The sequence below is a fragment of the Fukomys damarensis genome, unplaced genomic scaffold (genome assembly GCF_012274545.1).
Source record: "Fukomys damarensis isolate Sample0158 unplaced genomic scaffold, DMR_v1.0_HiC HiC_scaffold_25, whole genome shotgun sequence".
Taxonomy (NCBI): domain Eukaryota; kingdom Metazoa; phylum Chordata; class Mammalia; order Rodentia; family Bathyergidae; genus Fukomys; species Fukomys damarensis.
The window spans coordinates 17,962,486-17,975,160 of record NW_022900937.1 but is presented as its reverse complement, the minus strand read 5'-3'; the positions used below and the strand labels follow the sequence as shown (position 1 = coordinate 17,975,160).

The window sequence follows — 12,675 nt, the reverse complement described above, 5'->3', positions numbered from 1 at the left end:
TGTTCTCTTCCAAATCCAGCCCCCCCACACCCCTTGGGTGGGTGGGGGTGACAAAGCTAACCTCACTCAGGATCTGCCTGCCCCAGCCTCCCAAGTTGCTGGATGACAGGTGTGTGCTACCACATCTGGCCAGATTCCAGCCTTTCATTTGCCCTAAAATGTAACCTTGGTTGCATCCCTCATCCATCCATTTGAATGGAAGAGGGATTTGTGAATTATTTCCATAAAAATAAGTCTCGGAATTCTAGTCAGCAAGAAAGCTTGAAGTTCATAAAAGATAAGATATTTACGGTGATCTTAGGTGGTTAATTGCGTGCAGTTTGAAGGTGCTGGTAAATTCAGTGGTTGGGCTGAGGGTGTAACTCAGCTGCACAGCACCTTGTTTGGCAATTGCAAGGTCAATCCCCCCACCCCAAAAAATCTGATGGTAACTCAAGTGTCACCTGAAGATAGGTAACAGCTGGAGAACTCATTGTCTAACGTGTGTGGTCATGGTCTGAAAAAGTCCAGAAAGTTTCACGGGTATTTTAGTTTGCCTTGCTGGTGGGTGTTTTAACAAAGCTTGGAGGAACTGTTTATGAAGTGTTGCCTAAACTATCTTAGGGCTTTTGGCCCCCTTCTTGTGGATCTCCCACCCTAGAATTGCCTCATGCTTTTGCTGTGAACCCTTGGCTGCTCAGTCAAATGAAAGTTGACAGCCTTCGCTTCTCCAGGGCCAGGTTTGAGTTCCTCAGTAAGGACTTGACAGTGGCAGTCCATAAACACGGCCACCTCCTGTCTAGGACAGGGAAGCCAGTATGGGGGGGGCATATTTATCTGCCTAACTAGAGTTAAGGTCCCGGAGTTTTGTCCTAGAAGCTGGTTTTGCTGCCTGCTTTCACGTCTTCTGCAGGCTTTGTGAATCAAAAAAAAAAAAAAAAACTCGCTCTCATTAGAAGTGAGATGGACTAGTATTGCTCGAAACTCCCGGGGTGTACTAGTTTTCTCTAAGACGGCTATCAGGTCCCTTAGAAGCTTTAGGAGACATCACTCCAGTGTCCAGGTGTTTTGTACCCTGGAAAGAGCCCTCCGTAAACCAGCTGCGCCGTTACCCAGCGATACCACGTGCTGAGGGAAGCCCTTCCGCCTTCCAACATGGCCGCCAGTCCCGCTTCCGCGCATGTCTGCGAGGCAATGGTGATTGCGTCATCACGGCGCGCGCACCGGCTTCACAGGGCTGCGGCGAGCTAAGAAACCATGCTGAGCCGGCTCCAGGAGCTACGCAAGGAGGAGGAGACCCTGCTACGGCTGAAAGCGGCTTTGCACGACCAGCTGAACCGCCTCAAGGTGACCCCGCCGTCCTCCATTCCGACCGTCTCCCTCAGCCCGGCGTTCCGCAGCACCTGCCTGCAGCCGCCGGCTCCGCTGAGGCCCTCACGGCGCCTATCTAGCCGCTTAAAGGAGTAGCAAAAGCAGCTGGGGAGGTGGCCTGGCGATGACTAGGCCCACCCTTCTGACCCGGCAGTCTGTTTGGCAGGTGTCCTCCCAGACCCGCCTCGCCCCTGGCCGGCCGCACGAACGCTGACTGCCAGCACCCCGAGGACGTGCACCTGCCCGAGGCCGCCCGACCTCCCCGGCCGCGCCTCTGCAGCTCTTGCTTACTAGTTTGCACTGGCGCTTAAAATGGCTCTCATGTTGCACGCCTTGAAAAGACTTTTCAGAGCCTTCTGTTGTTGGACGGAAGACACTGATCCCGGCGAGATTTTTGTCCCAAAGGCTAGAATTCCAAGGAGCTCTTGGAGGAACTGTTGCTAAGTCCATGGCGTTTAGGAGTGGGAGTTAGGCTCACCTGCGTCACTCTCCATACGTGTGGGCAATTCAGCCTCTGTAACACTAACATTGTAATCCCGCATCAGCATCCTTATTCAGGGTCTTTAAATCCAACTCACTTGAGGATTATAAAAGCCCTTTGTAAACTGAATGCGTTCTGTAATTGTGACATGTCAAAATAATAAGCGTTTTTCCCATGGGCAGTAAAAATGAATGCATATGCAGAAGTAGCACTGATCCAGGGTACCTGAATGATGCCCCCAAAACCCAGAATCGCTCATGCTCCAGGAAACACCTATTTCCTCTTCTTGCTTCACTTTCTCATTACCGAAAACGAGTGTAGATCTAGGAAATCCATCCCTATGTAGAGCCAGAAAATGACGCCTGGCAGCTCACCAAACCCGGGGAATTGAACCCTGGACCTTTGCGCTGAGCTATATGCCCAGATGTTTTTGTTTATTTTTTGAGACGGGCTAAGTTGCCCATGCTGGGCTCAAACTTGAGATCCTCCTGCCTCAGTCTCTCGGAGGAGCCTTGCCCCTCCACTCCCAGCTACACCTGGCTTTTTTTTTTTTTTGTACCAGAGATCGAACTCAGGACCTTGTGCTTTCAAGGCAGGAACAGCACCACTGAGCTAAATTCCCAGTCCCTACACCTGGCTTTTTAATAGCATATCCTGGGAGCTCCTAGGTCTGGGAGAATGTAAGCTGTGTCTTAACTGGAACACCTGGATAGTCCAAGGGAATGGGGCTCCTTAAGTCTTTGCTCCTCTCCTCCCAAAGAGGGCCAGGGAGTACTGACAGAAAAAAACAAAAAACAAAAAAGAGCCGGTGATGTAACTCGGTGGCACCATCCTTGCCTGGCAAGCACAAAGTCGTCCTGAGTTTGATCCCTGGTACCAAAAAAGACAAGACAAAGAAAGCCTAAGATTTCTCCCTCACCACCCCTAGCAGCACAGCCGTGGTAGTCTTCACTCTTACCACGATGCCTGCTGCATAGCCTCCCAAACAGTTTGTTAGCCCAGTGAAATACTGTACTAAGGAAAGTGTCCTTAACTCTTCTTTTCCTAGGTTGAAGAATTAGCCCTCCGATCCATGATCAGTTCTACAGATGAAGATGGGAAGGTCTCTTCTAATGCTGCAGCTCAACAGTCACAGGATGTAAGCTTCATCCAGGCCCAGGGAGGGAAGGCAAAGCCTGCCGTGCCCCTTCTTGCTTTTGTCAGAAATTGTGGTAAAGTACGTTACATTACCAAACCCAAAGGACTCCAGGAAGTGCCACGGTGCTGGAGATTAAACCCAGTGCCTTGAGCACGGTAGGCTGCAGACGCTGATTAGAATTTTCTGGTTTAATTCGCTGGCTACTCTATTAGTTGTTTACACAGGAAATATTCATAGGTAAATAGGTGCCCCTTGAGACCATGTTAAATCAGTTACAGGAATGTAAATATCATGTGCTTTCTCTTCTATGAGAAACCCACAATATAAACAAAAGGTAAAATAAAAGGGAGTAAATTTAGCTCATTGGTTCTACTGCCTGCCTCGAAAGTGCAAGGTCCAGAGTTTGATCCCCAGTACCAAAAATGAATATTAAAAAAAGGAAGTAGAGAGATCTTTTTCAAGTGAAAAGGGGAACAAGAGATGGAGTGGGGAGAATTGGGAGAAAAAAGTGGAGACAGCCTTAGGGAAGGGGGACCAAGAGATGGAGGGAGCAGCCAGGAACAACAAAGAAGCTGTGTTTATATGTAGCAACTCCCTGTGAAGGACATAATCATTAAGTGCTGCAAACGTGCACTAACAAACATGAAAGTTGAAAAAATGTATGTAAAAGGGTTTGCTGCTTTAAGGCCCGTATCCTCACTCATCTCCAATGTCCTTGGCAACACAGATGTTGGTGCACGTAGACAATGAGGCATCGATCAACCAGACTGCGCTGGAGCTGAGCATGCACAGCCATATGATGGAGGAAGAGGAAGAAGAAGAAGAAAGAAGAAGAAGAAGAAGAAGAAGAAGAAGAAGAATCAGATTCCTGAAGGGTCTGGTCTCTGGGTTAGTTACATATATTAAATCTCTGGGTTGCAGACACTCTGGTCATAGAGGTCATCTGCGTGGGCCCTTGGCCTACTTGAAAGAAAAAGAACTGTAGGAGGACGTGTAGTGCGCAGGTGGCCACAGAACCCATGATAACTGGGGCTTCAGACTGGTGTGTGAAAATTAGTGACAGCAAATCTGGGCTGGGCATGTAGCTCAGTGGTAGAGCACTTGCCATGTGTGTGTGGACGGCGCCTGGGTTCAGTCCCTGGTACTGAGGAGAAAAACTGACATGGAAAATGAGAGATGTGATGTCTTAACTTAGAGCCATTTGGATGGTACAGTGTCTGTAATCTGGTCAGACTTAGTGTCCCGTGTTAAAAACAAATCTCTTCTGAAATACTATTAAAAAGGCTGCCATTTGCAAAAAGGGCAGAGTTCAAATACAAGCTGGCCTTTCCAGGAACAATACCTCTATTAAGAAAACCAGTTGAAGGGCCGGAGATTTAGTTCAGTGGTTCAGTGGCCTGCCTTGCAAGCACAAGGACCCGAGTTCAATCCCCGGTACCAAAAAAGGAAAAAAGAAAACCAGTTGAGGGCTGTCTGCTGTTGTCATGCCTGTGAGCAGCTTTAGCTTTGGGTGAGACAAGAGGGAGGGCAGAGTGCACAGGCTGCTGCCACCTCAGGCATGGGAACACTGTCCTCCTCGTACACACATACGCTGCTTGAGTGCTGCGTGACCCCTGGGTGGGGAAAAGGTGCTCAGAGGTAAATTAGAGTCCAGCAGCAGTCTTAGAACTCACTGGTGTCCAGACAGAGAAAAAAAGCAGCAGTTCCTGAGAAGAGCAGGAAGCTGCAGACCTGCTTCTGACCCTTACAAAAGAAATGGGCCATTAAAGAAAAAATGCCTATGGGTGGGAAATTTGAAATTTTATAATAAAAAGATGACAGCTACAGAGGAAGAGTTGTTGAGACTTGTATTTAAAGTTGAGATTTAGCCAGGCATGGTGGTGCATGCTTGTAATCCCAGTACTTAGGAGGCTGAGGCAGGAGGATTGCTACAAGTTCAAGGCCAGCCTGAACTACATACTAAGACCCCGTCTCAAAACAAAAAAGTTGAGATTAATTTCTGTATATTGTCCCTTTTCTATTCAACAGTTAAGTCACTTAATTCTATGAAGTCCCCTGCCCATGCAACAGAAAAATCAAGTCTAACACCCAAAAACCTGCACAGAATTTACATAGCTGTTCAGAAGAAAATGTAAGCACACTTTTCTATTTTGCCAGTCATCCTGTCAGTAATGTCACTGTAAGCTATTCCTACGGGAAATTGCAGGGTGTAAAGGAGTGTGCTGTTTGAAACCTGCCAAAAGTAGTTTTGGAAAATAATGCATTCATGTGTACATTTTGGGATCTGATATAAAATACAGGTGTGGCTTTGGAGGAGCTGGCTGCGTGTTCCTGCTGTTCCACTGAGGGAAGTGCTCACTCGACTCCTTTTCATAGCTGTGGCTTTCCCACCAGTGAAGTGAGGATGTTCTGTCTGAGCGCACTGGCTCACAGGTGGCTCTCAGGTGCTAACGAGATGTCGTTTAATGCCCAGCTGTTAAAGTGTATGAGTAGGAGGAGGTTTGAGGATGGAATCTCTCACAAGGGCAAATCATAAGACGGCATCAAAACAGTCATTCTGGGTAAAAGTCACTGGATAAAATCTTTTCTGACTCTCAAAATGTAAGAGTTTTGGATATGAGTAAAGAATTATTTATTTGAGACAGGGTCTCACTATGTAGCCCAGGTTGACATTGAGCTCACAGCAATCCTCCTGCCTCAGCCTCTTGAGGTCTGGGATTACTAGCCTGCACCATAACACCCAGCTGTGAGTAGAAATTTTAAACATCCCTCAGAAGACACCAAGTAAGAAAGCATTCACATCCTGATGTTAGATAACCAGGTTACACTAATCCTCCCTAATAAGAATGCAGTTCGTTCATTTTGTTTATGGTGGTGGGGTTGGAACCTGGACCACTGAGCTACATCCCAAGCCCCCCACCCCTTTTGAGGTTTATTAGAAGTATATATTTTTTTAAAGTACATATAGAGAATAGAAGTTTTTTTTGAGGCAGGGTCTCACTTTGTAGTCCAGGCTGGCCTGGCACTCAGGGCAGTCCTCCTGCCTCACCTTCCCAAGTGCACCACCATGCCCATTCTTATTTTGAACCATGATCTCCCTGGTTGCCCAGGCTGTGCTTAAAAATCTTTCGATCCTTATCAGCTTCCCAAGTAGCTAGGATTATAAGCATATGCCATTGCCCCTGACCTGGTATGTTCATTTAAATAAGACGTTCTGAGTATGGGGGGCATCCTCTCCTCATCACCAAGACGTAGAGTGTGGGTTTTTTAATTCAGCCTGAATGTTTGTGTGTTGAGTGTCGGTTAGATGTGACTTAGAATGACTGGCTGGTCTTTAAATCCCAGCAGAATCCCACACTTTTGACAGCTCGAGTACAACAGCCTACTCAGCACAGTACACAAGTTCTGTTTTTCATCTAAAATGAAATTGGCTTTTGTTTTTTGAGACAGGTGTTCTCTGTGTAGTCCAGGCTGGCCTCGAACTGGCAGTGATCCTCTACCTCAGCCTCCCGAGCGCTGGGATCACAGGCATGCACCACCATGCCTGGTTAGATAAACACCAGCGTTGCTTTTCTACAGTCTGCCCTTCCTTTCAATTGAAAGAAAAAGGGCAGAAGAACTCATTGGGCTGCCTCACACATTCCCAGAGTTCTAGAATCAGAGGAGGAGCAGGCACAGTGGCTGTGGGAGGCAGCTTTGCTCTCGAGCTCTGCCACCTCTCGGGGCTGATGGCCAACACTGACAGCACTCTTCCCGGGGAGGAACAGGGAGCATGCAGTGCTGAACTGCTCCACACAGGGGCCTTGCTGGCCGCCGCTGGCAGGAGGCTCCATCCCCAAGGGCCGGGAGCCCAGGCTGGAGCTAGAGTGACAGAAATGAGGGCTTGTATGTGAGAACTGCCTCGGGATTGTCAGACTTCTTCCAGAGCCTCACTTCCTGGGATGAAGAGGCAGGAGAAGGTGGGACCTGTGGTTCTGGGACAGAGTAGGGCACAGTACGCTGGATGAGGCCCCATCTGCGGTCTGGCCTGCGCCACCTTCCCATCCCCATCCCACCCATGGCAGCACTGGTGCTTCAGTATTTTTTCCTTGTACACTGAAGAGACGGAAAACCCTACCACAAAAGTGGAAGTTCTCTTTCATCCTTTTAAAATTTGACAGTATGGCCGGGGATTTAACTCAGTGGTGCCTCTGCTTGCCTCACAAGCTTAAGACTGAGGTTCGATCCCTGGTACAAATAAATAAATAAATAAAATTTGAAGTATGTTTATTAGAATAAGAGATTAGATTTGTTAAACATCTGGATTAAAGTGATTAAAAGGATTTTCGTACAATTTTTAGGCACTGTACACATTGTTTACAATAGCATTGGCATTTAAATTGGGGAGAAGGTAGAAATCTGATGTCGTTAATGCCTTGATCCATTGTGACATTCAAAATAACTCCATTATTTTAGAAACACTAATCCAAACCTAAAGAGACGTACACCACTAAGTACCCACATAGTGTATTTTAAAATAAATATAGAAACACAACCAAAGTCTATAGATCACCAGGTAGACAGACTGGTGATGCCCCGGCTTTCATGGCAGTGAGGGGCTCTGGCTAGATTTTGATGGAAATTCCTGAATTTTACATCAAAAGCAAAACATGATGTGATGTCCACTTTCCAATGCTCGTGTCACAGCAGCACAGCATGCGTCACATGCGCTGCCAGGGACAGGACTCAGCGGCCCCTCCTCTGCTGAGAGAAGGTGCACTTTGGCAGGGGGAAGTGTCACCAGGTGTCCCGGAGCCCGGAGACACTGGCGACTGGGACAGCCACACAGAGCGGAAACTGCAACAACCACTGTCACCACGTCACTGTCCAGCCGGCACGTGTTCGATCGTCAGCACACAAACAGCCCCAAGCACAAAGCCAATCCACTTAGGGGTAACAACAGTGATAATAAAGACTATGAAAAGTAACACGAGTACAGCTTGGCACATGCTGTGTCTTCATCCTGTGTCACAGGTGAAATGCACGTCTGGAGACAAGCATGGGAGAGGCTGGAGCAGTGAGCTCGGTGACTGCCGGCAGAGGCCTCTCAGCCCCAGCTCAGACGCTGGCCACGTGGGTCGGTGTGCTGGGCTGGTTAAGGCCAATGGTGGAACACAGCCAACCTGCGAAGTCCACCTCCTCAGCATCAGACCGCTTGATGAACGTGTGAACCTGCATAAGGACATGGAGAGGAAATGGTGTTACACAAGCCACCAAATGGGGAAACCCGTCTCAGAGCCGAGCAGCGCAGGTCCGTTAGAGATGCACACGTACACAGAGGCTGCCAGGAAACGGCCTTGGGAGCCGTCCATGTTAGAGTAAGGGCCTTCGAGTGCTCCAGCAGCCTGGGCGGGATCCCCCAGCTCTGAACCGATGCAGGACCAGGAGCTGTGCTGGGGATTCTGCAGCCCGGCCTCAGAAGCCTGGGCAGGTGACAGAAGAGACAGAGTGCATACGTAGCAGGCATGCTGAGAATCAAATAAATGGCCTTACCATGAGCTGCTTCAAGTCTGCTCTCTCTGCAGGGTTTTTTATTAAGCTGAAAGGAAGAAAGGTAATGTTGAGTGCTTTGGGCTGCACCAGCTCCAGTTCACACTGCTATCCGCTCCCTGGGCCCAGTCTCTCCTTCCTGTCTTGCACAGTTCCAGGTTCAGCAAGGGGCTGGGTGTGGGCACACGCCTGAGCGCGAGACTGGAGAACCTCAAGTTGGAGCCCAGCCCAGAAACACAGGAGACCTTGCCCCCTCCCCACAAAAGCCAGTCCCTCTACAGCAAGCACTAAAAGCAGCAGCCATAATCAAAGGCATAAGTCTTGGCACTCTGCAAGAAAGCCATGGCAGCAGCTGGTGGGACCCAGGAGAGGGAGGGCACTACTGTGCCCACAGAAGCAAAGCTGGCAGTCTCGGGAAAGGGGCAGAAAGGCCAACCAATCCAGAGGACCCCTGCATTATTTTTGTTTCTACCTATCTGTGATGCTGGGGATCAAACCCAGGGCTTCATGCATGCCGGGCATGTGCTATACCCTTGAGCTCCACCAGAGCCCCTCCAGTTCCCCTTCCAGACAAGGAGCAGACTTACCATTTATTTACAAAGTCCTGAAATTCCAGACTGAAGACTCCACTGGGCAGTTTTGGAGGTGGCTGCAGACACAGGTCTAGGTGAGAAATGCCTGGCTCCTTCCCACCTCCCCTGCCCATCTCCCACCACTGAGCAGTGCTGTCCCTCAGGGAAGTCCAGCTGCTGGAGGCGCCGTAAGAACTGGGATCCCATCATGTGTTTCAGCACCCACCTGTCTGGTGACTAAACAAGCCATGTTCTTGCACTGCAGGCCTCAGTTCTGTTTATCCTATGACATGAGGGGCTTGTGCCTATCAACCTCTGACTACAGATCTAAGAGTGTGGCTCACATGGCAATGTCACCAGCAGTCAGGAGCAGTTAGGGGATGTGCAAACCACCAGGCCTGCTCAGGCCTTCCACACTGCAGAAACAAGCCCAAAGACTCCTATCTTTCTGAGCCTAGAGAGGCAGAGAGATAGATAGTGAAACATCGTCTGGCAGAAGGCTGAGCCTGGAAGAAGCAGGCCCGTACAATGTAGAAATGAGGCTGTCTGCAGGCCTCTGACTGTGGCTACGCTGCAGCGTTGCTCTACCACAGGACCCCCCAGGAGCTCGAGTCCACTAACATGACCTGTGCTAGGAGTTGTGTTGCTTTGCTGGGAAAAGCTGACCTCAAAAAGGCCCAAGGAGGTCATTGCTCTGATGTATAACCCCAAATCAACAGGCGATTCAAGATTAAAAATGAAACACTAGGGGAGGATTTAGCTTGGTGGTTCTGCCACCTGTCTCATAAGCATAAGTTTCTGAGTTTGATCCCCAGTACAAAAAAAAAAAAAAGAAACACAAGCTGGATGTAGCTGTGTGCAGCTATAATTTCAGCTCTGGGGGAGGCAGAGGCAGGCAGAGTTTGAGGCCAGCCTGAACAACATAGTGAAACTCCTGTCTCAAAAAGAGGAGATGGGCTAGGGATTTAGCTCATTGGTTCTGCTGCCTACCTCAAAAAGAGAAGACTGTGGGCCTGCCTTACAAGCACAAGATCCTGAGTTTGATCCCCAGTACTGAAAGAAAAAAATAAACTAAAAAAAGGGCCGGGTGTGGTGGCGCATGCCTGTAATCACAGCACTCGGGAGGCTGAGGCAGGAGGATCACTATGAGTTCGAGACCAGCCTGAGCTACATAGTTCCAGATCAGTCTCAACTACATAGTGAGACCCTGTGTCAAAAAACCAAAAAACAAAACAAACAAAAAAACCACACTCACCTACCAAAAAGCCTGGCCTCACCCCATCCCTGAATGAAGGCCTTGTCCTTCTGATCTGAGGTTGACTACAGCCCAGCTCTGAGGACCAAGAGCCTTCAACCTGTCCAATGCTGAGGGCAGGAAGGGTGTGCTCTGGAGGCCAGGGTGGGCTCTGTGCCACAGGGGTCCGGGGAGGGAGGTTGGAGGTTGCAGGTAGTGAGGAAGAAAACTCAGCAGGTGTGAAGGCCCCAAGCTGCTGCTTACTGGGGAACTGGTTTCCTCACCTGCATGAAGTGGACACTGCAGTCTGGCCCAGCCAGCTGTGCTTGGAAGGACTGAGTAGGAACTCGAGTGCAGCTCGAGGAGCACAGTGTGAGTGCTCGCTAGGACAGGCAGCTGCAAGTGTCCCCTGGGGACCTCCACTGCACCGCAGCCAACAGAAGAGCTGGGGTGGTGCCCTAATTTTCCACAGCAAGGAGCAGACCTGGCTCCTCGTCTGCCTCCACAAAGCTTAGCAGAGAGCTCTGCAGACCTCAGACAAGTCAGTTAAACTCGCTACCAGGACCTCCAGGACCAACCAGGCTTTTTCCTGTTGAGTTTGTAGTGAACCAAGGGATCTTTTTGAGCCTTACAGGGTCTGGCTTCATGAAATGGTAAAGTCTTGAGGAAGACAGGAATGGGGTGCTACCCTATACCTAACACTCCAGCTAGCTGGGGGGGAGGGCCAGGTGCCTCCTAAGTGTGGCAGAACCCGTCCCTTCCCAGGCTGGCCCACCTGTCTTCTGCTAAGCCCTGCCCTTCCCAGGGCCAGCTCTTCCATTCCTTGGGAGGAGGGACGTGGAGCTGCCCAAACATCCCTGGGAGGGGACTGACCATTTCTCAAGCAGCCACTCGATCTACGGTGAGCATCCCGGGGACCCCACAGCGGGAAGCACTGGATTTCCAAGCCTGCTTACCCACAGCTGTTTCCTAAGAGCACTGAAACTCTCAGGCAAGGACGCCAGCCATGCTTACCTCATTGACTATGTAATCCAGCAGCTCGAAAATTGCCATGGGAGGCCGGCTGTCCATTCCGTATGCTATAGGGTTCATAAAAAGGAAAAAGAGGACACTTAGCAACAGACAGGTGGCTATGTGTCAGCGAGAGGCAAAGGACAGGCCTAGAGGACAAGCAGGACAGAAGGGACCAGAAAAGGCACAAAGGGAGGCAGCATGTAACAGTCTGGACTCTGCCACATCCTAGATTTGTGACCTCCAGTGAATCAGGTGACTGCTGAGACAACAGAACTGACAGTGATTCTTCTGCCTCTCCCTCCTTCCTTACACTGAGTGGAGCAAATGTGACAACAGAACAGGACCAGCCCGCCTCCAGTGACTGCCATCAGCCCCCATGGGTCCCTTCTCTTCTCCCTCCACACACCGACTCTCCCAAAGGGACCCCATCATGGTAAAGACCGTGCTTCTCACAGTGGCAGGCAGATGTGGCACTCGGCAAATTAAATGCTCTGTGCCTCAGTTTCCTCATTTGTGAAACAAAGCTCATAACAGTACTCACAAATGGATGGCAGTTGAGATTAGAAAGTGCTCGGTAAATGATGGAGCCAGAGAGGAGATCAGTGACCACCAGGGGACAGGCTCAGGGGAAGCTGGCCGCTCCTGTTGGTGTGAATGGGGGCTCTTTTTGTTGCGACGGAAGTATTCTGAAGTGAGATGGAGGTGATGTCTGCACAACAGAGGAATACTCTACAAACCCTGGAAGTGTGCGTGCGTGCGTGCGTGCGTGCGTGCGTGTGTGTGTGTGTATTCCTAGGGACGGAACCCAGGCCCTCTGCACTGAGCTACATCCCCAGCCCAGGCTGGGTTCAGAGTGCAGGCTTTTCAGGTATGCACCCCCGCAACCAGCTGAATTCTGTACTTTATTTATTTTTTTATTATTATTATTTTTTGGTACCAGGGATTGAACTTGGGCCCTTGTGTTTGCGAGGCAGTCACCAGAACCACTGAGCTAAATCCCTGACCCAGAATTCTGTACTTTAAAATATCAGTTTTATGTTATGTAAACTATATCTCAATAAAAAAATTATCCTAAAATGTCATGATTACAAAGCACCTTAAGGTGCTAAGCACAGCGCCTAGAACAAAGGCACTCAGTAAATGGCATGAAGTTGCTGGTACAGCAGTGATTGATTTCCCACTCCCACCTGCAGACCCTGCCACTCCCCCAGCCACAGCCTGGCATCCAGACAGAGGAACATCTGGGCGTGGTGGCGCACACCTGTAATCCCAGCACCTGGGAAGCTGAGGCAGGAGGATTGTCATGTGTTAAAGGCCAGCCTCTACTGTATATCAAGACCCTCAAAATAAAACAAAA

The 12,675-nt window shown here is 49.6% G+C and overlaps 2 protein-coding genes across 5 annotated transcripts in view; one reads left to right on the top strand and one right to left on the bottom strand.

Annotated features, from left to right (window-relative positions):
- Positions 1 to 38: 38 nt before the first annotated feature.
- Snapc5 (small nuclear RNA activating complex polypeptide 5) lies at positions 39 to 5,921 on the top strand. Of its 2 annotated transcripts, XM_033756110.1 has the most exons (4): positions 39 to 1,326; positions 2,880 to 2,969; positions 3,697 to 3,857; positions 4,998 to 5,921. In XM_033756110.1, exons 1-4 carry the CDS (start codon positions 1,237 to 1,239, stop codon positions 4,999 to 5,001), a joined length of 345 nt encoding a protein of 114 aa, XP_033612001.1. In that variant the 5' UTR covers positions 39 to 1,236; the 3' UTR covers positions 5,002 to 5,921. The 2 variants fall into 2 exon arrangements, with proteins under 2 accessions (XP_033612001.1, XP_010641573.1); XM_010643271.3 differs by lacking the exon at positions 4,998 to 5,921 and having other exon boundaries at positions 3,697 to 4,898.
- Positions 5,922 to 7,394: 1,473 nt separating this feature from the next.
- The window catches only part of Map2k1 (mitogen-activated protein kinase kinase 1), a 59,802-nt gene continuing 54,521 nt past the window's right edge, over positions 7,395 to 12,675 (bottom strand). For all 3 annotated transcript variants that reach the window (XM_033756008.1, XM_010643269.3, XM_010643270.3), the window contains exons 8-11: positions 11,319 to 11,383; positions 9,086 to 9,147; positions 8,502 to 8,547; positions 7,395 to 8,180 (exon numbers count right to left, since the gene is read on the bottom strand). In XM_033756008.1, the coding sequence (XP_033611899.1) occupies positions 8,067 to 8,180; positions 8,502 to 8,547; positions 9,086 to 9,147; positions 11,319 to 11,383 (287 nt within the window). In that variant the 3' untranslated portion in view covers positions 7,395 to 8,066. The remainder of the gene's footprint in view (positions 8,181 to 8,501; positions 8,548 to 9,085; positions 9,148 to 11,318; positions 11,384 to 12,675) is intronic.